General features: G+C 38.6%; 3 protein-coding genes across 3 annotated transcripts in view; 1 reads left to right on the top strand and 2 right to left on the bottom strand.

Moving 5' to 3' along the window:
* The window catches only part of LOC121960032 (low-density lipoprotein receptor-related protein 2-like), a 33,054-nt gene extending 17,080 nt beyond the window's left edge, over positions 1-15,974 (bottom strand). Inside the window, exons 1-22 of the mRNA XM_042509623.1 lie at positions 15,915-15,974; positions 14,228-14,350; positions 12,349-12,597; positions 11,931-12,044; positions 11,681-11,800; positions 11,297-11,422; positions 10,458-10,661; positions 9,304-9,472; positions 8,907-9,069; positions 8,486-8,708; positions 7,732-7,851; positions 7,361-7,579; positions 6,431-6,742; positions 4,818-5,036; positions 4,366-4,512; positions 3,514-4,221; positions 3,125-3,343; positions 2,731-2,979; positions 1,643-1,870; positions 1,265-1,507; positions 484-708; positions 98-346 (exon numbers count right to left, since the gene is read on the bottom strand). Of these exons, the coding sequence (XP_042365557.1) occupies positions 98-346; positions 484-708; positions 1,265-1,507; positions 1,643-1,870; positions 2,731-2,979; positions 3,125-3,343; positions 3,514-4,221; positions 4,366-4,512; positions 4,818-5,036; positions 6,431-6,742; positions 7,361-7,579; positions 7,732-7,851; positions 8,486-8,708; positions 8,907-9,069; positions 9,304-9,472; positions 10,458-10,661; positions 11,297-11,422; positions 11,681-11,800; positions 11,931-12,044; positions 12,349-12,597; positions 14,228-14,350; positions 15,915-15,966 (4,681 nt within the window). The 5' untranslated portion in view covers positions 15,967-15,974. The remainder of the gene's footprint in view (positions 1-97; positions 347-483; positions 709-1,264; positions 1,508-1,642; positions 1,871-2,730; positions 2,980-3,124; positions 3,344-3,513; positions 4,222-4,365; positions 4,513-4,817; positions 5,037-6,430; positions 6,743-7,360; positions 7,580-7,731; positions 7,852-8,485; positions 8,709-8,906; positions 9,070-9,303; positions 9,473-10,457; positions 10,662-11,296; positions 11,423-11,680; positions 11,801-11,930; positions 12,045-12,348; positions 12,598-14,227; positions 14,351-15,914) is intronic.
* Positions 15,975-18,039: 2,065 nt separating this feature from the next.
* Positions 18,040-20,347, top strand: LOC121959773 (nodal homolog 2-A-like). The gene is made up of 3 exons (XM_042509256.1): positions 18,040-18,386; positions 18,829-19,592; positions 19,999-20,347. The coding sequence occupies exons 1-3, from the start codon at positions 18,089-18,091 to the stop codon at positions 20,149-20,151; spliced, it is 1,215 nt and encodes a 404-aa protein (XP_042365190.1). The 5' UTR covers positions 18,040-18,088; the 3' UTR covers positions 20,152-20,347.
* A 238-nt stretch (positions 20,348-20,585) lies between these two features.
* On the bottom strand, positions 20,586-25,051 carry LOC121959774 (eukaryotic translation initiation factor 4E-binding protein 2-like). The gene is made up of 3 exons (XM_042509257.1): positions 24,789-25,051; positions 21,254-21,439; positions 20,586-21,165 (listed from the first exon to the last, which is right to left on the bottom strand). Exons 1-3 carry the CDS (start codon positions 24,922-24,924, stop codon positions 21,140-21,142), a joined length of 348 nt encoding a protein of 115 aa, XP_042365191.1. The 5' UTR covers positions 24,925-25,051; the 3' UTR covers positions 20,586-21,139.
* Positions 25,052-26,765: the final 1,714 nt, after the last annotated feature.

The raw sequence follows: 26,765 nt of genomic DNA, 5'->3' as shown, positions 1-26,765 counted from the left end.
AAGGCAAGAGACAGTTGAAGGAATGCTGACTTGTGTATCAAAGCATGAGCCCTTTTACATTTGTATTAGCTTTGAAAACATTGAAATGAATACTGACCACATCCCTCTTCATCTGATCCATCCCGGCAGTCTTTCTCTCCGTCACAAACGTGAGTGAAGAGGACACATTCTGTCCCGTCTCGACACAGTCTGGAGCCAATGCGACACTTTAGGACGTTAACTCGAGCTGCAGGAGGAGCCGCGCTTGGACAGTTGACCTCATCTGAGCCGTCGTGACAGTGAGAGCGACCGTCACAAACCAGACTCTTTGAGACGCAGCTTCGACGGTCTTTGCAACGGAAGTCAGCTGAGGACGAAGGCATTTAATAAGTCAGTCATTATCTAGAGTCAATGATATAACAAAAGCATAACAGTCCACTTTTCCAGCGTGGTTCAAATCACAGAAAAACGGTTTCAAATCAGCCCATCAAACTGACTACTCACTCCTTGAGGGGCATCTTTTCACACAGTTCTCATCTGATCCATCAGGACAGTCTCTCTTTCCATCACATATCTGAGTCGGGCTGATGCATAAAGAGGAAGCTGGGCACTGAAATGAAGGACTGGTGCAGGATGGCATGCTGGGAGGCTTGGCTGAGGTTATGGCCGGGGATTTATTTAACCGGACACTTTCTGCAGCAGTGGTAGGAGCAATGTCTGCAGCAACATCTAAAAATTGAACACACCAGTAAATCAAAGTTTGAGGTTCCATTTAAAAACATCCAAATATCATCGCCATCGCCAGAAATATAGGCCTGATGACATTATCACATGCAATCAGGCAGGTGACAGATGGCAGACAGACAACACTTTGTGGACAACACAGGAAAAACAGAATGAAAGGACAGTAAAACTAAATATGCATGACAATATGTTGCGGTGGTGATGACGTGTCATTTATAAAGAAATTAAATAAAAGATATAAGATTAAGTTATTCTGTGTTATTTTATGCAATTTATTAATCTTGCTTATTCATACAAACTTCTCAAAATGATAGTAAATTTTACATTAAGCATCACTCTTAATAGATAGTTATTCAAAAGAATACAGCTCCTTATATGAGAACATTTGCCAGGCAATTTTACGTAAGAAAATGAACAAAGCTAGAGGGAAATATTTTCATTTTGGCAGAAAATCTGACAGAAAGAGATTTGCCTTCTTCATTCACAAGCCATCATTACATTTAGTCCACTTTGCAAAAGCATCACTTTGGCTAAAACTCACCGCATTCTTCTTCATCTGATCCGTCTCGGCAGTCTTTCTCTCCGTCGCAAACGTGACTGTGGAGGACACATTCTGACCCGTCTCGACATAGTCTGGAGCCCATGCGACACTTCAGGAGATTTGTTATGGGTGGAGCTATGCTCGCACAGTCCACCTCATCTGAGCCATCGTGACAGTGAGAGCGTCCATCACAAACCAGACTCCTTGAGACACAGCTCCTTCGATCTTTGCAGCGGAAATCAGCTGTGGATGGTTAAGAATACCCCAAAACATGAGCGGAATTGTATCAGATTAACTTCATAAATACATAATAGGAACCAACACATTTGCTGGAAACTCAGTTTTCAGAGAACCAAAAGCAATAACTTAATCACTTACTTCTGTAAGGGCATCTCTTCACACAGTTCTCATCAGATCCATCAGGACAGTCTCTCTTTCCGTCACATATCTGTGTTGGGCTGAGGCACAAAGAAGAACCTGGACACAGAACTGAGGGGGTGCTGCAGGACAGCTTGCTGGGAGGCTGAGTAGATGGCTCGACGGGTGCAGGAGATTTATTTATTTGGACATTTTCTGCTAGAATGGTAATGCCAGTGTCTGCAGCATCTAGAAATATTACACAAAAGCCCCTTTCACACATGCACTGCAAACCTGAAATTATCTAGAGCTGTATCTGAGAACGCAAATGTCTGGATCAATGAATCAGACATTAAACAGACTGTTGTCAGCTCCTGGTAAAAAGTCTGTGTAATGTCCAAGTGAGCCAATGTGTGAATAGAGCAGGTTGTTGTTGGAAAATTCATGGGGAGTGAGTGGGCGTCCTGATGAAGTTTCTATCACACTGCTCATAGAAACAGGAAGAAAACAAAACAACCGAGGGAAATGAAAGGCCATTTACAGGAAAATGGCAATAGAAATGTGTAACTAAGAGATTACAACATTTGAGAATTTATTTGTCTCTTGATTATCTTTGTGCTTTTATTGTTTTTTTAAATTATAGTTCAGCTAGAGACAGACAGGAGGTGGAGAGAGAAAGAGGGGAAATGGCATGTGATAACAGGGTCAAACCCAGGCTGCTGCCAAGGCCTCGGCTCACGTGTGGCGCACACTCTACCAGGTGAGCTAGAGGTCGCCTTAAGATTGGTTACATTCTGTCAGTAGAGGCCGAAGCTGAACTCTTGAGACAACTTCAAGGAACAACAAGAGACTCTGTTGTTTATGTCCAAATTACAAACAGGCTACATGACCACGGTGTAATCTACTTCATGCCCTGCCTCCTGCACGCTGTATCCAGGCGCCAATTTGCAAAAAAACCAAACAGAGTATTTCCAGGAAATGAGAAGGAGAAAATTTCTCAAGAGTCAGGATACTGTGCAATTTTTCCCTTATCAGAAACAGCAAATAGTGCCTCTCTGCAAAGCCCTTTGACATGTATGACCTTTTTAAACCTCTGAATGAAAACTCACCACATTCTTCTTCATCTGATCCATCTCGGCAGTCTTTCTCTCCGTCACAAACATGACTGAAGAGGACACATTCTGTCCCGTCTCGACACAGTTTGGAGCCAATGCGACACTTCAGGACCTTTGCCGGAGCTGCAGGTGGAGCAACGCTTACACAGTTGACCTCATCAGACCCATCGTGGCAATGAGCGCGTCCGTCACAAACGAGACTCTTTGAGATGCAGCTCCTGCGGTCCTTGCAACGGAAGTCGTCTGGAAGAAAGTTGTGGAAAACAACCATCTGCAAGTTTCAGGACACTTTGAAAGAATCCTTTCCTCAAAACAATATTTGAGACCAGAGAAAATGCAAAATATTTGAAATTCGCAGAGCAAAAAAACTCAATATTTAAAGGCTTACTTTTAGAGGGACATCTTTTCACACAGTTCTGTTCATCAAAGCTATCAGGACAGTCTTTACGCCCGTTGCAAATCTGGCTTGGAGAAATGCATATGTGAGCAGCAGAATTGGGACAGAGCATAGAGGGGCTGCTGCAGGCCGGCACAGTCGGAGCAGGAGGTTTGGAAGCAGGTGGTATTTTGTTTAGTTTTGTTGGAGTCATGGTCTGTTCTTTGGCACCTTGGGAGATAAAGCAAGAATTGAATTATAAAAATTAAACCAAAAAAGTAAAAGTATTATCTGTTAAATATTTAATTACATATACTACCACAAAATTAATTTCATCATAAGAACAAACAAACAAAAAAAGGAACAACTGTTCCAAGTGAGATTACATCTAGGGAACTCACCACATCCCTGTTCATCTGAGCCATCAAGACAGTCCTTTTTCCCATCACACAGAGCACTGAAAATAACACACTGTGTGCCATCTTTACATGGCTTTGAGCCTGTTTGACATGTCAGAGTGTTGGCCTGAGTTACACTCGAACATTCATCCTCATCTGATCCGTCCCGACAATCCTTTTCCCCATCACACACGTGGCTGTATAAAACACACTCTTTGCCATCTTTACATGGCTTCGAGCCCAAGCGACACTTCAGGGTGCTTGCCTGAGCTGCAGGAGAAGCTACAGTTGCTATGGTCGGACAATCATCCTCATCTGAGCCATCACGACAGTCCTCTTCCCCATCACACACGTGGCTGTATAAAACACACTCTGTCCCTTCTTTGCATGGCTTTGAGCCTGTTCGACACATCACATTGTTGGGTGGATCTGCAGGTGGATCTGCAGGTGAATCTACAGTCGGACAGTCATCCTCATCTGAGCCATCACGACAGTCCTCTTCCCCATCACACACGTGGCTGTATAAAACACACTCTGTCCCGTCTTTACACGGCTTCGAGCCTGTGCGACACTTCAGGACTTTTGCCCGAGCTGCAGGAGAGGTTACGGTCGGACAGTTGACCTCATCTGAGCTGTCGCGACAATGAGAACGACCGTCACAAACAAGATTCCTGGAGACACAACTGCTCTGGTCCTTGCACTTGAAATCATCTAAGATTGGAAATTAAGGAAGAAAAAAAAAGATTATTGCACCCTCTATAGAACTTATCAGTCAAGTCAGTGGTGAATATGTTGACTACTCAAATCATTTTAGAGGTGCATTGAGTATTTAAACAAATGATATGGACCATTTACCTTTAGATGGACATGTGGTTACACAGAAATTCTCATCATCTCCGTCAGGGCAGTCCTTTTTCCCATCACACAGCTGGGCTTGTGAGACGCAGATTGATGTATGTCGGCAGAACACAGAGGGTTTATTGCAGACTGGAGTATTGGACGCTATGGAAAATTCGAAAAATTGGAGATGAGAAAATGAAGTATTAAAGAGTAAAATCGTTAGTTTCATGCAAATATACCAAAAATTGCTGTAAGCCAAAAATGATCCACCTTTAACTGAATCATAGAAACTTTGCTAAGTGCTTTGTAAAACTCTGACATGAGCCATGATGGCCTCTGCAGATCGACCCAGACTCACAAGTAGAAACTTTTAACAGAAAATCCGAGAAAAAAAAAATACAACTCACACCAAAAACTTAATTCAAGTAAAAGCTAAATACTTACTAATAAATAAAAATCTGTCTAACCTGTACTGATGTCCTTGAGTGCAGCGATAACACTGAACACATGACCTCTGACAGTAAAGTCCTGGATGCGGCTCCCGTCACGCCGGTCCCACAAAGTCATGACATCATCAGAGAGGGACAACAGGAAAGGCTCAAAGGCAGCAATAACTGAGCCTGAAATGTTCAATCTTCTACCGGCTCGGTGGCTTCTTTCCTGCAGCAAACTCATTGTTGTCAAACCTGTAAAAAGTGCAAGACCCAAAACTCATTTGGCAGGCCTGTACCTGTAAATATTTACTTCCAAAGATTATGTGCATGCTGGGAAATTAAGTCTGATAAACCATTCATCACCAGATTCAGAGTTCTTGTTTGTAGGAGCAAAAATAGCAATTTTGATAAACTGTCTAACCCCAGTAGTCCCTAAACTGATCACAGTTAATCTCTCTGAACACCCCATCAACTATTATTGCTGCAGCATCACAGCAAATTTCATCATTTGATCATTTTTATGTGGATGAAATTTGAATATGAAAAGAACATGATTAAAGCGCTCAAGTACTCCTCTAAGGTTTTATTTTTATAGGTAATCAGGCTCTAGCTAATGAGATGAAGCAGGTGCATGCACTACTACCATAGCAATCCAAAAACAGACCTTGAAAACAAAACTGACTTTTTTTACATACATAAAATATTCCAGTTTTTGCCCTTAACCTATAAAATATTCCTATGAAACTGTTTGTTTAGCTAACAAAAATGAATATTCCACTAAGGTTCTTATTTGCATGCAGCTGTGCATACTCTGATTATGTGCCCAAACATGTCGTTTGTCACAACAAAATATGGATATGTGGAATGACTGGAACTGCTTGTGCCATTTTGCTCCTTCACATCAATACCACTACCATTTTTTAAAAGTTTTCTAGCCATGGGGGACTTGTTTGGCCTTGTAAACACAGCTTCCCTCTTTCATTCCTTCAACCACCTTCTTGAAAAGGTTGGCGTAGCGACACTTGCGCATTTCCAAAAATCTGTTAGTCTTTCAAAATGTTTAAAAGGAGCTGTGTTTCTTCTTCCAACCAGAAATGTGAGCTTTTTTTACGGGCATGCATCTCTACCCCACAGCCTTACAAACTGTTTGTTAGCTGGTTTGTGTACAAAAATCCATGACATCACCGTAAACAGTTACAAGGCCATGTATGTGAGTGCATGAAAAAAACCCAGGTGAGATGCATGTTCTGAGAGCGCTGTATACCGTCTAAAGAATATACCTCAAACAAGAATAATACCAGCATAGCCCGCATGTCCTAATCGTAAATGCTCATTTTGGAAAAAAGTCTACATCAGAATATCCAAAACAGAACATGAGCTGTATAAAATTCTAAATATTGTCATATTCAGAATAATAGCAGAATATTAGTGTGCATGTAAACACAGTCACCATCTAGTTCTCTAGAAAAACTGCTCTCTAGAAAAATTACCAGTATCTCGTTTCAAAACACGCATTTCATATTCTAAAACATTTATCACTTCTTCAGTTCTTTTCAAACAATTCAACTCTTACTGCTTCAAGATCTTAATGGTGAGACATTTGAGCAACATTTCATCACTAGCATGTACACGAGTAACAGACATACCTGCCCTCTTTGAGTTCCAGAGCAGACTGTTCGCCCTGAGGTCAAAGGCGATGTTTCCTGTGACTCCTCCTGCTGCTAACTGCAGCAGCTCTTTGGGTTTGCCTCCCATCATGCTCATGCTGAGGACTCGGTCCTCCTCCAGCCAGAGGATGCTGCCCCTCAGCCAGTCCAGATACAGGTCTCGAATCTCCTTTGTCGTATGGTAAAGCTGCTGCGGGTATTGGCTGGTAGCTGTGGTGGTGCCAATGCTGTTTTGGTCACATGATACCCAGTAAAGGTTCCCTCTCCTCTGGTCTACTTTTATCAGACAAACTAAAGAAGCAAAAAATAAAAAGAAGAAAAAAAAGAAGTGAGAGTCAGTATAAAATGTGTAGAAAGCTGTAAAGCTGTAATGGGAACCAGTTGGTTTATAGCTTATATGCAACTGACTATCAAGTAAGGTTAAAACAAAAAAATGATTTGTATTAACAAAGAATTTTTGATCTGGTTTTGAATTAATTTATTAATAATTTATTCATACAGAAGTAACCACTCTCACCCACTGGAAGTATGTGGTGGTGTATTTTTCTGCAGAGACTCTGCCCTCGATCTGTGTTTTCTTATTTTCTGTGTTTGGGTCATTTATGGGCATGAGGTTAGAGTTATGCATCCAAGAGAAAGCGCCAAAAAACTCCACAAACATAGTTGGACGAAAAGCCAAACTAAAGTGAATCTGGGGTTGACTTTTACTTTTACTTTCACCGACAAGCATTTCCAAGCATTTCAACAGTAACAGACAATGCTGCATAGTATACCTGTAATCTATTTGCATGATTTCAGTTTCTTTCTATTAAATAATAATAAATACAGAATTATTCTCTTCTTACTGCTACAAAAGCAGCATCAGTTACCCATGTCTGTACAAACCAAAAGAAAACTTAAAGCATTTACCTGGCAAAGGTGTTGGGACCACCTCAGTCTTGACCTGGGTTAGACTGGTGCGTTGGATGTGGCCAGTTTGGTTTGCCCAGTACAGCCAGTCTTTGTACCAGTCCAGATCAAATGACAGGATGCCACTGTCAGTGGTAAACAGCTGGACTTTGGTCGGCTCTCCGCCACTAAACTCCAGCACATTGATGCTGGTCATGGAAGCATATACAAAGCTCGGATCTGTGGGACAAAAAAAAAAGCTTACAGTGTAAAAGGACCGGAGAAAATGAATGTTAATCCCATAATAGCAATAAACAATATGACAGGGCTGGTTATGTTACTTATGCTGAGGTATTTGTAACTCAGGAATAGTAAAGTCATGGTAAACCTACATTCACACGTCCCATCAAGCAGCAGCACTTTGGAGTTTGGACAAGCACAGGTGAATCCGACAGGGTTTCCTTTAGTTAGCTGGCAGAGGTGACACAGACTCTTCACACATGCAGAAGACCCTGATCGATGACAGCAGGACATTTTTAAATGTGAGCATTGTTATAAGGTACGTTAAACAACTATGAAGACTACACACAGTGGTTTGTAGTAGGGCTGGACAATATAAAGTTTTACATCCATACCCTGACATGAGACTTGATACCATATATTGTGAAAATTATAGTATCATAGTTTTGGTCTTTTCCTGGTTTTAAAAGCTGCATTACAGTAAGGTGGTACAATTTTTTGAACGTACCAGACTGTCTATTTTTATATTTTTTTATCTCCTTAGTTTTTATTATTATATTTAATCTCCTATATTTTGTATCCTGTTTTTGTCATCAAAAATAAAGAGAAATTTAAGTGAAATTCCTTTTGAACTATATTTTAGTCATGTCTTTTTTTGTCACCAATATTTTCATATAGTCCGGTTAGCATTTAATGACGCCAGTGCTGTCTGGTCTTAGTCATGGGGATATTTGACTAAACAAATGTAATCATAGTTTTCACAAACAAAATTAACACTGAGTGGTACTGTATGAAAATCAGATGTAACTGAATGGTAATGATGACCATACCCTCAGATATCAGTGTAAATTCAAAGAAAGAAATACTTTAATGCCATATTGCTCTAACTCTATTGTTCCTACGTACCTCGAGGCTGCTGAAGCTCGTGGTAAACAGCCAAAATCGGCTGTGCGGCTTTCCAGATTAATTGCTTCTGGTTTGGTTGATTCTGTGGAGCCTGCCACAGTCCTTTGTCGTCCACCCAGTAGAACGAACTCTCAAACACAGCCAGGCTGAGAGCCGGTCTCCTGTTGAACAATCCTGTGAAGGACTGACGACTAGTTCCGTCCAACTTTACCGTCTCTATAGACTGAAAAAAAAGTTCACTTTACTGGGACACTTAAATAGCATCAAGCAACCATTAATGTAAAAAGTAACATGTGCTTCTCCTAAAATGTCTGCAGTAAATAAAGGTCTAATATGTATCATAATTATGTATATCTACAACATTACATGATGCTTTTAGGTGGCATACACCAGTGTGTTTATGTTTCTTTCCTTAACTCACTTTCTTGATGTCACTGATCCAGAACAGCCTCCTGGCAGCCACGTCAGCAGTGAGGCTGTGAGCTGACTGAGCAGTGAGCACAGTCAGACTGCTTCTTTCTGACCCGTCCATCCACGACTTCTCGATCGTCACTCTGGGGCCGACATTCATCCAGAACATTACGCTGGGAGGCAAAATCAGAGAATTTGAATAAGCACGACCCAGTGTATTGTCATCTTTTTGGGTACAAAGCTCATTTCAATACTTCAGCATAATTGAACTCCACGTTCCATCCACTGTACATAAAAGTTGATTTACCATTCACTGAGACCAAGATCATCATTTAATAACGTTTAAATATTGAAATGAGATTCATTTAAATCGTGTGTAGCAGACAGACAGAATGAAAGTAGCGTACCTCTCCACCGGTACAAGCACCAACTCTGATGGGCGGATGTTTTTGCTCAGCAAAGGAGTGTAACTTTTCCCATCAGCTGCCTGCATGTAGATTGACTCTGTCTTCAGATTGGTCCAAAACAGGTTTCCATTCAGCCAATCACAAGCTAGACCCTTGATTCCAGGCTCCCCTGTTGAAAAAAAATTCTGTTTAGAAATGTCGTGCTTTTCTGCAGATGTGGGGGCAAATTCTAATGTGGACCAAATGCATTCTATAATGGGTAAAACCGTATGGGGCTTCTAGAAAGTTAATTTTATGACAGATGAAACATTGAAGAGTGCATAAGGTACATTTCATTGAAGACAGCTCAAAAATTAAACAACATTTTGATGCATCTTGAGTCTGAATTATTGTTTTTTTTTCTTTTTTATTGGTCACTTTCTGTGGATAGAAAAGTGACCATTTACAGAATACTTTTCAAGAATCCTTTCCTTTTCAAACGCTTTATTTTTATGACTTGAAAATCACAGCATAAAACTCAAACATTGCAGTCAAGTCCAAGATGAGATATGGGAAATACTTGATAAGTAAAAATTATTTGAAGCACTGTACTGAATAGTATGAGGCTTTGAAGGTTAATTCATAACACTGACAAATTCTGAATCAACATTCAAATACTGTGCAGCTTTTTTTAATGATTATTTTGTTGCATGTCTATTCATTCTGTTAGAACTGGCATTTCCACACATTTGCAGATAAGGATTAGGGTACACAAATATTATTAGTATTATACTATTTGTAGAATCTGATTCCAGTACTGGCTGCATAGCATTGTTTCCGACTTGTGTTAACTTTTTTTTTCTAGTGAAAAACTGGATAATTGTAGGTGTTTCAGGACTTCAACAAAGTTATTCAGACATTATTTTACTAGTTGAAACTTGTGACAGGTAATCATAAATAGACATAGCTTTACTTAATGGGGTCATAAGGCAAAAAGTTGGAAAACACTTCAGTAGACTATCATTAAAAAAAACAGTACATTGCATGTTAAAGCTTCAATCACTTCAAACAATAAAGACATAACATTCCTCACAGTTGAAACATATAGCTGGCTGGTGCTATCACCATGATACCTCTAAAATAGAATCACAAAAAAACATTTTGGGGGAACTAACCAGTGTAGATTGTCTGGGTTTGCTGTCCATCACTTCTGTAAATGCTGCCATGGTTGTCAGCCCAGTAGTACCAGCCTCGGGCAATATCAAAAGTCAAGGCCACTGGGTCGGCCACTGGAGTGTGGATAACTTCAAACTGTTGAGTCTTCACGTTTATTAGCCCGACTGAGCTCCTCTGCACTGTTAGCAGTCTGGTAGCATTGCCTGGACACATGCAGAATGTAAATATTTGAACTGAAGCAGTTAGTTAGTTCACCATCCCTCAATTTCTAAAACAAGGAATAAGTAGGGACAAGTCCAGAAATTAGCAAAGTTAAACATTCACTAAAAATAATTACTAGCTACATTTGGGAAGAAAAAATAACCCTGCTGACAATGCAATTCCTCAATTTTGCCCATTTTGTCATACTTTTATGACCAACAATTCAGGTGAGTGTTTCTACCTTGATGTGACCGGCTCGACTGTTTCTATTTGAACTGCAACTTTGATCTTTTTAAACTTTTCTGTCTTTCTTTTGTCATCAGCTCAGCCACATCAAAGTAGCCCATTAACACGTCAGTTATCTTTTAGTCCAAGTGCACCTCATGATGTTTGTTGTTGGGTTTGATCTTCTCAGAGGATGAAACTAAATCCAAAGTGGGTTCACATCATAAACTGATGACTAGCTCAGCAACACTGCTGAGCTAGTCATCATGCTGGTCGACATGTCAGAGTATCCCGTCTTCAGTGTTATCCCTGGCTCAAGATGAGGATAAGTTGGCACCAAACAACTAAGTTAAAGGGCCACGACATGTGTATATTGATATTGAGAAAAACTGGGAAAAGGCCGCCTCTTTACCTGTAGCTTGACATGTGGAGCCTCCACTCAGTTTAAAGCCGTCTCTGCAGTAGCAGTAATAGGATCCAACCGTGTTAGTGCAGTAATGCATACAAGGGGCAGAGGGTGGGGCACATTCATCCAGATCTGAGGACAAAGAGTAATTTGGCTTCATATGTATGAGCTGTGCATCAAGAGATTTGGAAACATTTGAAATACCGCTACAAAAAGCTTCTTAACACTCAGCATTTTCTCAAGCTCATTTGGAGCATGAAGTATTCCTTTAATCTTTTCAGCTTGCTTGTACCATTTGTTTCTGTATCTATGTGATATAACCCTTGCTGCAAAACCAGTTACCCCTAAACATAAATTTATTGAAAAAGAAAAGTTTGTTGCCTGACTCACCTTTGCAGACGGCTCCATTGGGAGCGAGCTTATATCCAGCGGGACAGGCACACTGAGCTCCCCAGGGTTCATCGACACACACATGGCTACAGCCGCCATTGTTCACGGAGCAGATACGACCTGCAGGAGGAGGCGCAGCATTATAAAACATAATGTTGACACTGATAACCAGTAGTTGTGGTGAGGAGTCAGAAAGTTTGTTGCTGCTATTTCTATCATTGTAATTCAGTTAAATCTGTCCCAAACCTACCGCAGGTTAAGGGCTCATCGCTACCATCTGAGCAGTGAACCGTCCCATCACACCTCTGTTCTGCAGTCAGACACGTCCCCTCAGGACAACGAATGCTGTCTTCACTACACAGACCTGCAAAACAGCAGACCATCAACACAAAACATTTAACTGCTTTTGGGTTGTTTTTTTTTTTTTTAAAAAAAACCTTTAGTTTTCTACCAATATGCACTTGGCAAAGCAAAATAAGTAAAATACATTTTGTTGAAGACATGTCTGGACTGAAGACATTTCAAAGATGGGATACCTAGTAAAACAAAACCAAAACTATCTATATCGCTCTAATAGACACAATATATAAATATGAATATTCAAGGTTTTGTAATTTGGGTGTACTGGCCTGCAATCGCACAGCACTGAACCCTCAATCTTTTCTCACCACAGTCCTCTTCGTCAGAGTTGTCCAGGCAGTCATTCAGTCCGTTGCAGCGCAGCTCTTTGGGGATACACATGTGGTTCCGACAGGTCCAGTCAGAGTCCAAACAGCCCACTGTAGCTGCACAGTTCTCTTCATCAGAGCCGGTGGGACACTGGCTCTGTCCGTCACAGCGGGCTGATGCATCAACGCAGCCAACAGAGTCCACACAGGGGAACTGACCCGGCGGACATTCAGGAGAGCCTGGGAGTGCTGGAGGGAATAATCTTTTTTTTTTATTCCATTCAACCCACATTTTCTCTTTAGGTAGATAGGTTTTGCACAACATAATTTTATTTGTATGAAGTAGCTTTCTTTTAATGTGACTGATCTTTGAATGAAGTTACCTTACATTTTTGAAGAATGTTTTTCTTGCATGCCTCCATAGAAAATGGTGAACATATTGATTTGTTTCTAGAATTGGGGATCATGTTTAACAACAGCAAAAATAAATCAAAACATCAATTTACAAGCTCTCACACATTTCATGCAGTATGACCCAAATCTTATTTATCCAGGTGTATGCTCATTACTTCTGAAACGCAAGCATTTTTGCTAAATCCCAATTATTTAAAGCTGAACTGAAAGTGAAACTTATTTATGCACTTTTCAAAACCTAACTGCAATGCTACGATTTATTTTTTTTTTTTTTTTAGCAAAAATTCATGTGTTTGGGAAGTACTGAGCATACGACTGACTAAATGAGACCTGGATTATACTGCACGAGTTGTGTGAGGGCTTGTAAAAGGATGGTTTGATATAGTTTACTTTTGTTAAAAGCAGTCCCTGATCAGTCAGTAAAAAGATGTTTTCGTGGAGCCACGCGAGAAAAAACATTTTCTTCACGAATTCAATGGCACGAATAATTTCCATATAAATTGTAATTTTCAAAGGGAAGTATTCCTTTAGCCTTTTCTTTGAGTTTCAATAATAGTTCCTCTTCCCGTCATTCACTTCCCCTCATTAAGCGCTTTTTATTACGCAACAGCATATATCGCACAGAAGTGCAGAGAAAAAGTGGGCGGGGATGGGGATTTGTGCAATTCTGATGATGAAAAATTAAGAGATGACAAATAATTAAACTGGCAGCAACCATAGCTACACACACTTATCGCTCCAAGATAGTAGCTCTGCTCCCAGAATGCTCTGCGATTTCCATTTCCTGTATGTCAACAGGCACATGGCGATCAGCTGCATCAGTTTCTGATTTAGACATCTCTGTTTGTGATCGCTATCACAATTATCATAACAATTATTGCTGCAGGCTTATGAGATCTTACAAAATATCAATATTTCAATTAGCATACAGATAATGTTGGGAGTAAATTAATCACACAGTTTGAAAGTAATAACTGCAAACAGTTTTATTAGTTTTTTTTAGTAAAATATTAAGACATAAATGAGAGTTTCTTTAAAAAAAAAAAATCAGCCTAGTAGTAAACCTATACAATAAGTTTACCTTAACAGACCTATACCTGAGGGGAAGTGGTGAGGGGAAGTGCAAAGGGGAAGTCAATGAGGGTATGTTAAACAATGTAACACAGCACTCGTATGTTTACACGAAAAAAATAGGTATAGGACTCAAACAGCAGTTAATTGTGTGAAGTTGTTTTTGCTTCTGCTATCTTGTACAACTTCAAGGCCTTAAGTAAAACTGAAAAAAAAACAAGTGAACCTGCTACATCTATTGAAATGTATGTGCTGTTATATATGGTTTAAAAACCCTTAGACTTAAAAGAAAAACAACTATGGTGAAGGGAAATTATAACAAACAATTTGGACAATTTATCAGTGCCAAGTGTCCACAACAGTTCTTTTGCACAGGGACAGAAAATCCACCTACCAAAGCAATCCATTTCATCGGATCCATCCAGACAGTCTCCAGTTCCATCACACCTCCAGACATCAGGGATACAGTTTCCATCATCACACTGCCACTGACCCTGATGGCATCCCAAAGTTTGACCTACAGACATACAAAGAGAGGCCAACAAAAGCACAAAGGACAAAGATGAAGGCTTAGAAAACTTGACTATCCAAGGGATTAGGTTTTGTTTCAACACTGGGAGGTTGGACACATAAAAAAAGAGAGTCTGAGGGTCTTCCACTGGAAAATTTTGAGCATCAAAGACTTAACTTTATACATTCTGATGAATTTTTTGCACCAATTTGGAGCTTCTCTTGATCATTTTACATTTGAATTGTAAATGTTTTGTTTTGTTTAAAAAAAAAAAAAGTTTCTTTAATGCTTTGTTGGGGGGACAAATGCACGTTTCAAATATTGACGGGGACATGTCTTCTGCATCCACCTCTAAGTCTTCAGCTATGGACTTGAGCAGTCCAAGTGACCCACTTAGTGAACTATAGAATCTTTCTCAGATAGAACATCCCCTTATAGATCTCAAGTTTAAAAAAATGTGACATGTTAAGCTTAATACATACAGGATTGTTAAATAACATACCAATACTCTACAAATACTCAATTCTAAACAAGAAAAGTCACAGCAAATTACTATAACCAACAGAATTACTATTGAAGTATAAGAAAAACTATGGACAAGAAAGACTAAGAAGGTCTTGCTTCAACAGTGTGTGCACAGGTATGAGAAATATAAATTTGATGCCTTTCGAAATCCTTTCAAGATATATATATTTTTTAAATCAACTGACATTTGCACAAATCATACTTTTCATATTCAAGAATTGCAGGTAAGTATAAAGGTAAGTGAGTTAGCTGAAGAGCTAGTGTTTGTTCCTTTGCCTGGCAGTACTAAGTGTCCTTGAATAATAAAAATACTACAATAATGACTTAAGACAAACAACATTGAGGTAAGAAACAAGTATATAAAAATATATAAAAAACAATTAAACAATATGAGTGGATAAATGGATATGAGTGAGTGAATTGGGTTAATCTATATTTTGCCAACAGGTAAGTGCACCTATAAAGTTAAAAAGACAGTACCTGTCTGGGCTTGACTCATTTGCCAAAAATAGATACAAAAAAATGGGTAAACAAAATAGATATAGCGTTTGTAGCAATTGAGACTTCAGACGTTCAAATGTAACATTAATGGATTTTTAAATATTTTTAACTTTGTAAGACTTTTTAAGGGCCTGCAAAACCCTAAATTGGTCACAGAAATCACCCGGGTCTTCAGAAATAAATAACTAAAGAAAGGTAGCTTAACAGGTAAATATCACGAGTATATTTTGATGTAACCTGACAAAAGCCCACAATGCAACAGCCTCCTTTCACCTCGTTTAAAATTAATTTTCCCAAACTAAATGCAAAACAGGCACAGACACAGAGGGAGACTCTGAATTATTGAAACCCATGCATTCAGACGTAAAAATTTGAATTAAGTTTGTAACTCATGAGCCCACGGAGTCCAGGAATGAACGCCATGTTGCCTCCTTTATGTTAAGATCTAAAATAAAATGTCCAAACGCACCTGCAGGTTCTTTGACAGATACTGTGCACACTCGCTTGGATCAAGTCACCTAAAAAAGCATTAAAGAATATTTACCTCGGGAAAGACTTGCCAGGAAAACCAAACAAACGAGCTCGCGTAAATCCATACCGGCCCGCGCGGCTCATCTGCGCAAACAGCGTCACCTGAGAGGAAGTGCTTTAATCAGCTCCCACTGCTGCAGGTGCGCATGCAGCTTCCGTTACATAAATAAAACATGTCGTATGGAACACTTAACATTATACATTTTCTTTATTTAATCCATTTTTCTTTAACAATGCTTATTTTTAAATATTTATTCATTTATTATTCATTAACGGACTTCATTTACCTGCAGCTTTCCAAACTTATCCAAAAGTGTTGCTATTCAAACAAAAAAACATTTTCGTGTAGGTGATTTAGAGGTTTGAGGGATGCTTACCACACACACCTCAGATTAAAGTTTTTGACAGCTGATGGTGTAGTGTGTTTGACTTGACAGAGAGCACGCTGTACACGTGCTACGTCCTGTCCAATGGCCAGAGCACAGTGCTCTCAAACTGTCTCTCCTCTTTTTCTGGTTTGCTTCATATACTGACCTTACACCTACTGTCATTATTTTACTCTGGATTTTTGGATATGTTTGGTAATAAAACGAACCAAAGCTTTGTAGTTCGCCATAAGCTCTTTCATCTCTCTTTTAATTGTCTTTCTCACAGACTCCAATGCTCTTACAGCAGCTATCACCCTATGATTTATGCACAATGCATTTTCCTTTTTTTAGGTTCTTGACCTAGATGTCCTAAAATTTGGCCATTACCATGCAAGTACCGTTTTACTGTTGGTTCACTTTATCTTAATGAAAATATATTGGTATAAACTTACAGTTCACATGGCTTGACAATATCGTGATGCTGCTTCATTTTCATCGAGTGATGTGATAATTTCCTTTTTGCAATAGGGTTCAATTTTGTTTCAGTCACGCGACACCGTGAACCTGCATCAAATTGTAATTTAAAACTCAAGTTTTTTTCATGTTGTGACATTAAAGAACTTTCAAAGAACAGGACTAATTTACCACTAATGGCACTTTCTTTCTTCTTTTCACACATGATCTTCATTAAAAGGAATCAAAGCTTTGTAGTTCACCATCAGCTCTTTATTCTTTCTTTTGAGGTAAAGTGTGCAGTTTGACTTATGAATAGGCAACGATCAGCTGTCCAAAATCTTTGATTTACACAATGCATTTACATATTCATATGCAGCCAAACACCTATGTAAGAAGTTAAATTGTTGCCATTTGCAACACATTACTATGTATTTCATATAAAAAGAACAAGACAAAATGAAACAAAAAAATAAGAAAAACAAATCATGGTATTTTACTTATTTTTGTCATGTTGCATAACATTATATATTATAAAACAGGCCTGTTGCTAATAAATTATTCACTCATTGAAAAGGTTCATATGTTCTCCAGTTCAGTTTTGAATTATTATTATTTTTGTTGGATTAAAAAAAATCAAATCTTTAGTTATGACACACGTAGATTGTCTGAATAGCATCTTTGTTGAATATCTGTGGTTATTGTTTTTAATAATATATAATTAGCGCTGACAATATTAAACTGTACGTTATTAGCTTATTGAAAATTTATTTTTCCTTAAAACAAGGCGAAATAGTAAAATATGTAGTCAACAAAAATTAAGTAATAATTAAAATTGACTTCAACACTAATTTTATTTTATTCATGCATTTATTTGGCGTGTTTTAAATTTGTTTCCACTAATGACCTTTAATTTTCCCCCTTGGTTTAATTCTCCTCCTTCTGTCCTGACGGGCTTCTAACTCATAAATCACGACCTGCGCGCAACAAAGTGATTTCTGATTAACTCCCGTTATTTCCCCATTAATCACAGCGCAGTTGTGTCGCTCGTAATCTCCTTAACTAATATTATTATCACTGCTTCTTATCAAAGGGATCTTTAATATACAAAACAACAATAATCAGCATGGTGCGCCATTACAGTTTTCGCACCTCGGCCACTACAAAGACCAATGGGTTTCGATACACAACGACCTCGTCAAGTCTGTGAGCGATCCCGTGGATCACACACGCCCTCCACCAATCTGACAGATCACTTCAAAGGACGCAGGACAGAGGGGCGGGATTATAAAACCGAATCTCAGCATCTCACCTGGAGCATTTGGGAATCTACCTGTGGAAGAGACAACACCTGCAGCTGGGAATAATGAAGGGACTAGCAGTGGATTTCTCTTTTGCGCTTCTTCTTATGGTGGATTTGGTTCTGGGGCAGCCCTTTCCTGGGATGCACCCTGACACGCTTCTCCGTGGGATAAGCGCCGGCTCCAGACGCACCGTGCACGGGCAGCAGAGCGGCAGGTTGCCCCTCTACATGATGCAGCTCTATCGGACCATGCTGACCGAGGATCGGGCCAGGACTCCGGCTGCCAGCGTGAGGCACACCAGGACAGAGGACAGCCCCGGTCTGCACGCCTCGGACTCTGTGATCAGCCTCGTCGCTAAGAGTGAGTATTCTTGCTAATGTTTTGAATGGAGTTTGTTTTATGGCGTCCGTTTGACGTTGTTTTCCTATATTGACATGCAATGCATATTGTTTTGAGTTGGGAGGAAGGCAGTGAGCACAAGTCTCTCCAATTCATCGGAGGAATGTAATTAAGTACATTTACTCATGTACATTACTTAAAGAGAGTTCTTTAATGAATGTACTTAGTTATATTCCTCCACTACATATGTAATACAATGTGGATTTAGTCCATACAACCCCACTAAAAAGCCCTGAACTATCCCTCTAATTTAATCAATTTTCTAATTACACAATGTATTTTGTATTTCATGCTGGCAAATATTTTGCAAGCCCTAAGTCAAACAACTCTTGCACAACCAATAACCATAGTATATGACCTATGACCTCGCATAACCAATGCTCTTTACTTGTATTACTTCTAGGCTGCTCGCAAATTGGAAAGAAATGGTCTGTCACCTTTGACATGTCCTCCATGTCCTCAAGTGACAACATCCAACTGGCTGAACTTCGCATCCGCCTGCCGGCTTTCACAGAGTCCTCCCAAGCTTCAGTGGACATCTACCACTCCGACAGGGGCGGATGCTCTGGCCTGCACTGCCCAGAGAACAGGCTGCTCCTGGGCCACCTGAAAGCTCATCCCAGCTCGATGGTCTCCCCGTCCTCCTGGAGGGTGTTCAACATGACGGAGATGCTCAGTGGCTGGTTGCATCGGGACTCCGCACAGACAACGGAGGATGAGGTGAAGGAACAAGAAGAGCAGAAGGGAGTCCAGCACCCTACAGCCGACCGGGTCATGATGGTGGTCTTCTCAAAGCAGAACTCAAACAGCGAGCGAATGCCAACACTCATCCACACAGCAGAGCAGAGCAAGTACGTCAGCCTAGACTGGGAGCGAGGGATGGATGTTTTTGGTTCCAGACCGAGGAGCCGCAGGTCCAAGAGGCATCAGCACCACAGCCAGCAGCAGAGACAGAGAGTGGCTGGAGCTGCTCCTGCCAGCAAACCCGCCGGCGAGGAGAAGAAGGGTCCTCTCTGCAGGAGGGTGGACATGTGGGTGGATTTTAAGAAGCTTGGCTGGAGCGAGTGGATTGTTTATCCCAAGCAGTACAACGCCTATCGCTGTGAAGGGAACTGTCCTACACCAGTAGATGAGACCTTCGCCCCAACCAACCACGCATACATGCAGGTAAGACTGAATTAGGTGAAATTTTGGCAACGTCCACAAACCAAGTTTACTGATCTCCTAACTTCATCATTGGCAAAATCCTCATTGTGATGATCAAGTTAAGTCAGACTAACTCAGTTTACTGAAGTTAAGACTAGAAAAGAACAAGGCCATTCCTCTTGTCATATTTAAGTTGCAACAACTTTACAAAATCAAAAAAATACAGCTAAATTTTGAGTTAACTTAATTAGATATAAAGTAAATTTTAATAGTTACATATATTCATTCAGTTTCTAAGATTATTTTAAGTAAGATCAACTTGTCAGATTTTACAGCATAATTTTACAGTACAGTATTTCCTGCAACAGAACATACTTATTGATAATAAACTGTGTTCTAATATTTTTTTTCCACTTTCTCTCTCCAGAGTCTTCTGAAACTTCACCACCCAGAGAAGGTGCCGTGTCTGTCCTGTGTGCCGACACGCCTGGCTCCGCTCTCCATGCTGTACTTTGAGAATGGGAAGATGGTCATGAGGCATCACGAGAACATGGTGGTGGAGGACTGCGGCTGCCGCTGAGCAAAAGACCTGAAAACCTGGTTAAAGGCCAGAGAGACTGGAGCCACTGCTGAGCCGTAGGCCTCCAAGAGTCTACAGCCAGCACTGTTCAGAGGCACAGAGTGGATGGACGTCCACAGGCACTTTTAAGAGATGTCTAGTTTGACACTGGGACAGAGGCGGCTACTGCTATGCAGAACATGAAAAAATGAACTATTTTACATCCTGGATGCAGGTCTCTGAATTATAAATTTAAAAAAATGAAAAGTTATAAATTATTGCTACATTTTGTAGAAGATATGACCTAAATTGTGTCACAAAGATGACGGTCACTGACTGAAGCACTCTAGAAGATTCACATAAACAGTTGTACACAAGAGTTTTATGTACAATCCTTTTATGATTGAAGACTGACATTTTTATTGCCATTTAAAAAAACAAATATCAGAATGGTGTAAGCGCTTTTAACTTTATTGAAATGTTTGGGTCACATTGACCCATTTGTATGTTTGCTTTGTACAGTAATACAATAAATTATTTCTTATTTGAACAAAGTGTCTGATGGTTTTCATTAGTGGTTATACAAGAGTTTAAATTAAGCAGCTTGTTTTTCTTGACTATAAAAGTGAAACCTGAGCAAATGAGTACGATTTCTTTCAGCAACAAGGAAAGACAAAATGACCCAAAGTGTGAGTCAAATCACATAAAATATTTATGTTTAATGTAATTTCAACAAGACCTTGGCTTAATTGTTAAATATGGTACAGGTCTCATAAAGTCAAGTGTATACAAATTAAAGATACAGTTTTATGCATCATTTTGTGTTTGATAAGAGTACATATTAAGCATTACAAAAAAAAAAAGCCAAATTGTTTTCAAAACAAATCTGAAAATGTATTTCACAGCTCAGTTAAGACTTGTCACTATAACTGAGGATTTTTTTTTTTATCTCAGTATAAAAAAGCAATGAAAATGTTGGGAATCACTGTTATCCTCATGTCGGCTCTCTTCAGATGTCCATTTCAAACTGGGCATCTTCAAGAAAAAGAAAAGACGCAGTTGAGTAAAGTGAGGTAGGCAGTTTGAGAATCACATGAAGTACTGCAGCTTGTCCACATTTTACCTGAGCTCTCCTCTGTGTCCAGGTTGTGGTTGGTGTTGGGTGTCTGTGCAGGCTGGTTTGTGTCGGCGGAGTTGGGTTTGAGTGGACTGGTGACTCCTGGGATGTCGGGCAGTTTGGGAGGCGTACGAGCCAGAGGAGACGTCCGACACTGCAGGAGGAACTTCCTGTCGTAGATGATTCTGGTACCTGCAGGCAGCAAAGGAAACCAAAACTACTTACTGCCAATATTCTGCCAGTATAGTATGGTAAAATTCAAGTGATAGATATTTGCTGCAGCTGTGCTCATATTGCACATTTAGTTTTATGGAAAAGTTTATACTAATACCAAACTTTGGCTACTACAGAAAATAATCCTGATAAATGCTGTTACATTTAAAAGTGAAATAACATTAAGTTAGTAAAAAATAAATAAATAAATGAATTAATTATAAAATTAATCTAATAACCTTTACCTTAACACTAACTGGTTGAAATAATGGAAATAATTCAGCAGCTAATATTAACTAACTAATATTAAGAATTGTAACTTGTTAAATAAGATCAAATAAAACAAATAAAATCTAACAAATTAGGCTACTCACAATAAAATTTAATTTAATTCAGCAGCTAACATTGACATCAAACACTTGTAACTCATTTAAAAATTATATAAATAAACATCAAGTGTAATTCAATCTAATTTCATAGAATTCAATAAAATCAAACAGCTAACATCAACATAAAATACAAATAATTAAATTCAGCAGCTAGCAAAGCCATTTAACACATGCTAACTTGTTTTAACATTTAAAAAAAAAAAAAAAAAAATCTATCTACCTTAATAAAATTCTACAGCTAATCTCAACATAAAACGCTTACATCTAGTGAATAAGGAATACAATTAGATTAAGTTAAATTAAATTAAATTAAATTCAGCAGCTAACATTTCCATTAAACACTTACTGACTTATTCAGGTAAAAAACAAACAAAAAAAATATAATCAAACAAAATTACACAGAGAATCACAATATACAATGCTTTTAACTTTTAAATTTAAATTTTAAATTAAATTAAATATAATTCAACAGCTAACACCGACATTAGACGTGCGCTTGTTGGAACAATAAATAATATTGTTTGAAAATAAAGAAAATCTAATCATTCCAATTTAATAACATAAAAAACAAAAACCAAAAAAAACAAAACAAAATAAAACGCTAACCTCGACATAAAATGCTTGAAACCAGTGGGAAAGGTAAACATTTATGTTAAATTACATTGCATCTTATATTAAAATTAGTAAATCATAACTTGTTTAAACAGGTAAAAAATAAAATAAAAAGCAATTTAATTCTATCTTATATTATAAAATTAAACTAAATACTACAACTAACCTCAACATAAAATACTTGTAACTAGTTGAAAAGGACAAGATAAAGTAAAAAATAAAAAAACATATAAACTGCCTCCACAATATTGTGGGGACCTACTTTTTCTCTGTCAGGACTATTGTGTCTTTACTGCGCACATGTCCATGCATGCCCGTGATCGATGACCTATTTCGCCACGATGATGAACTTTCACTGACCCAATTCTGTTTTATCTGTGTAAATCTGTCCCACCTGGTGATGTCACAGAACACAGTATCAGTCATGATGGACATGTGCACACTGCGCCAACTTTCCCACAACAAACGAGGGAAAACATTTTCTGCTTCACTTTTATCAGCCTGCTGGAGATTTCCCAAGGTCTCAAGCTTTCAACGCTTGAGTAAAATACTGAATAAATGGGAAAATGAGTGTTGTTTAAAGTGGTGCTGAGCCAAAAATCAGTTCAGTTTAGTAAATGTCTATATGTATGTTTTTTTTGTTTGTTTTTGTGGAAAGCTAAAATAGTGGTCGATATGTTGCACTTATAACACATAAGGCAGTTATTACTTTATTTAACTTATTAAATAAGTATTTCTTTCTCTTGTTAATATAACCAGTGTGTCCTAGCGGATCCAGCATCTAGTAAACATGTTGCTGCAGCCCAATAACAGCCTGCCATAACAGCAAGACTATAAATAGGATATGACTGAAACCAAACAGTCGTGGATTGTGCAAGTAATGCTCAGCTACAGGCGACTCACACTGAATCCGGAAGTCTGCTATTCATAATTCACCGATGCCAAAACTGTTGCATGTTTCTTAACATGACACTCTCCTAAACAAGAGTCTCTGATTCTAAAATCAACAGATCACCCCCAGAGGACTTCAAAGAACGAACTCAGAAATGTCTTTTAAATGGAAAATGTTAATAATGCCTGTACACTGACTTCATCAGTAGCATAAATGACAAAATAAATAAATCATAGAGCCATTATATGAAAGATTAAATAAGTGCATTAAATATTGATCGTCAACAGTTTAGCACTACATTGGTCTGTTAATCAGATGCATGCTTCTGATTGTCAGCATACAGACTCTGTTACAAGCAGAAGTCATGCATTCAAATCTTTACTTATGTACAAGGTCAAAGGTATTGACATAAAAATGTACCTGAAGCACGCAAGTAAAAGTAATCTTTATGCAAAATTTGGCCAATCTCAAAATATATGTTATTGTATAATAACAGCATCAATAATAATAATTTAAGAAATAACAATAATAATAAAAATAACATTGGTAATAAAATAGTGAGGGTGGAGACAATTTTAGTTAGCTTATATATTGCTGGGTAGCTTAATTTGTATCAATATACCATCATTTATCAATTGATTTTTTTTTCTTTATTAATAAACAGAAACTAGTGGCTAAAGCCATGAAATAAAAGTACAATATATGCATCCTAGATGGAGTGGAGTATAAAGTAGCATAAAATGAAAATAGTCAAGGGAAGTAAAAGTATGTCAAAATCTCACTTAAGTACAATACCTGAATAAATGTACTTAGTTTCCACCACTAAAGCCTACAATGAAATGTAGAAAAACATTGACGCGTACAGTAAAAGGGCTGCACATTTTACTGACTGCATGATTTTGGTGCAGAGGACTGTTCACTGACGGTCTTTAGCCTTCAGGAAGCACCAACACTGTCAAATATTAACAGGACAACAGATTTGTGGACAGGACCTATAGCCCAACTCTCAGAAGTGCTTCCTTTCCACGACCTTTCCTCACACCACAATAAATAAAAAGTACATTTTATTTTACTAATGTAACTATTTCATTTATCTCCACAGTAAAACTAAATTCAAAAACAAAACAAACAAACAAAATAAATATATAAAGCAGTGATTCCCAACTTCTCAGTCCAAAAGGGGGTCAGAGGTCCATTGTGAATGGACAGCAAGTGACTTGTGAATGTGTCAAGTTTGTATAAAAAAACTCTTTTTGATATACAGTCAATTTGTTCAGGTTTCAAAGGGTTACATCTGTTTACTTTTATCTTACAGACCCATTTCTTGCCCCTTTACATCTGTTTCGTGATTTATTATTAACCTTCTTCTTAACCCCTGTTTTATATGTTTTTTATAAGCCTGTGTTATATTATATTTTTGATAAGTGCATATCACCTCCTGGCGTCGTGCTGAACAGAGTCCCTCCTGGGGTCGTGGAGTAGTCCTGAGGCATGTGGGCAGCATCGTGGATGGCGACCCGTCTGACGGCCGGTATTTCCCGGCTCCTGGTGGTCTGACCTCCCGCTGACATCTCTCACAAACACGGTTTGTGCTACTATGACAAGACAGACGAGGACAGTTACGTCTGTGAGTGTGGAGGACGCACTGAAACCACAGTCGGGCAGCAGAGAAGTTACCTTGTGCCTCCACGTGCTCAGTGAACACTTCCAAAACAAGCCAGGGCCCTCCTTCACAGCAACACGTGGAGCGGAGAGCGGTGATTGGCTGAGAACAGGGGGCGTCATAGCACATGGGGGTTGTAGTTTTTCGTGCTTCTGCTCCATCAACGACAGATATTACCTCAATCCTAGACACTGAGTTTGAAACAGGGACAGAGCGGTATTAAAAACAAGATAATGAATGAATAAATTAAAAAAATTAATAGATTTCTATGGACATTTTAACACATGTAATGCCATTTTAAGAACACTGTAAAAATATAAGTTAAAAATCATTAAAATTTTAAAATGCGTATGTATTTGTTAAAACAAGCACAAATGAACTTAATGCGAAAAAAGTAGTGCTGACACTGAACTTTTGTAGCATGTAGCACTATTACTAAGTGCCATATCAGAAGGATTTTGTGTGTTTCCGCCCTTGTAGTAAACTCATGGCATATTGGAAAAATGTCTTTAACTTTCTATTTCACAATTTAGACATTTTCTTTAAAACCATTCTTCCACTTCCACAACACTTTAAAGCTGCACCTACACTACGCAACAGTGCATGTAGGAATGTTAAAACAAAACTACAAAATAAAAGTGGCACTAATTTCAGGTTTGTTTGTTGTTGTTTTTTTTTTTTACAAAACAAGAACAAGACATTTATGTCACATCTTTGTTTATTAATTCTTGTAAATGGTTTGAGCTGGTGTACAGGGTAAGATGATCTATACATATCTTCATGTCAGAATGATTCTGATTGAAAGGCTTGTATACATATTCACGTTTGTTTATCCTCTCTCCAGGACAATACAAAAGAAAACAAGTGGTCATAGCTACAAAGCCTCTACATTCCCCATGATGTGGGCGTTGGCCTAGTCTAGATAATGCTTAAGAACATCCATAACAACTCTATGAGGGTGCATAGCATTCTAATTAAATATATTTTGTCATATATTTATACATATATTTTCATAAAAACATTTTTTGTGCATGTGCGCAGTTGCATTCCTTAGGATAGAGTAATATGATATTGCGTTTACATTGTCATGTATCCATTCTAAAGGAGTATAGGTGATCTCTATTCTTTCGCAACACTTACAATTTTACAATACTCTTTTTTTTTTTTAAAATACATCGTCAGAAGGTTACACGTCCTCTCGAGTCACAAGCCCAGTAAAAACTTTTTCTTCTTCCCCCTGATCCAACAAGGTTTTTAACCAAGCACCATCTCTCGCTCTCACACACACACACACTCTCTCTCTCTCACACACACACACATACGCACACACACAAACATGGTGGAGTTAAATTTATCATAGTGCACAAGCTCGCTGACCAGTTTAATTCAGACTGCATTCCAAATAATCATTTTAATTCTAAACCACCTCAAAGTGTAAACAGAAGATTTCCATTAAAAAAAATGACCTCACAAATAATTATACTTCGCAGCTAAGTGTAAATTTATTTTGGATTTATAATAGATCCATATATGTTTTTGTTTTTTTTAACTGGACGCTAAACAAGAGAATAATGGCTTGGAGTTACAGCTATAATCCTTAAGATTTAAGTTGATTTGGTAACACCTGCGGCTTCTGGTGGTAACAACCATGTCATAATAATACAGCTCCCAAGAGTTGTATTTGATTAGTGTGTATTGACCACTGAGGGCAGCGAATACACTTGAAGGTTGCCAGTGCCTGAGGATAAA

Source organism: Plectropomus leopardus, chromosome 20 (assembly GCF_008729295.1).
Source record: "Plectropomus leopardus isolate mb chromosome 20, YSFRI_Pleo_2.0, whole genome shotgun sequence".
Classification (NCBI taxonomy): Eukaryota; Metazoa; Chordata; class Actinopteri; order Perciformes; family Serranidae; genus Plectropomus; species Plectropomus leopardus.
This window is presented reverse-complemented; position numbering and strand designations above follow the sequence as displayed.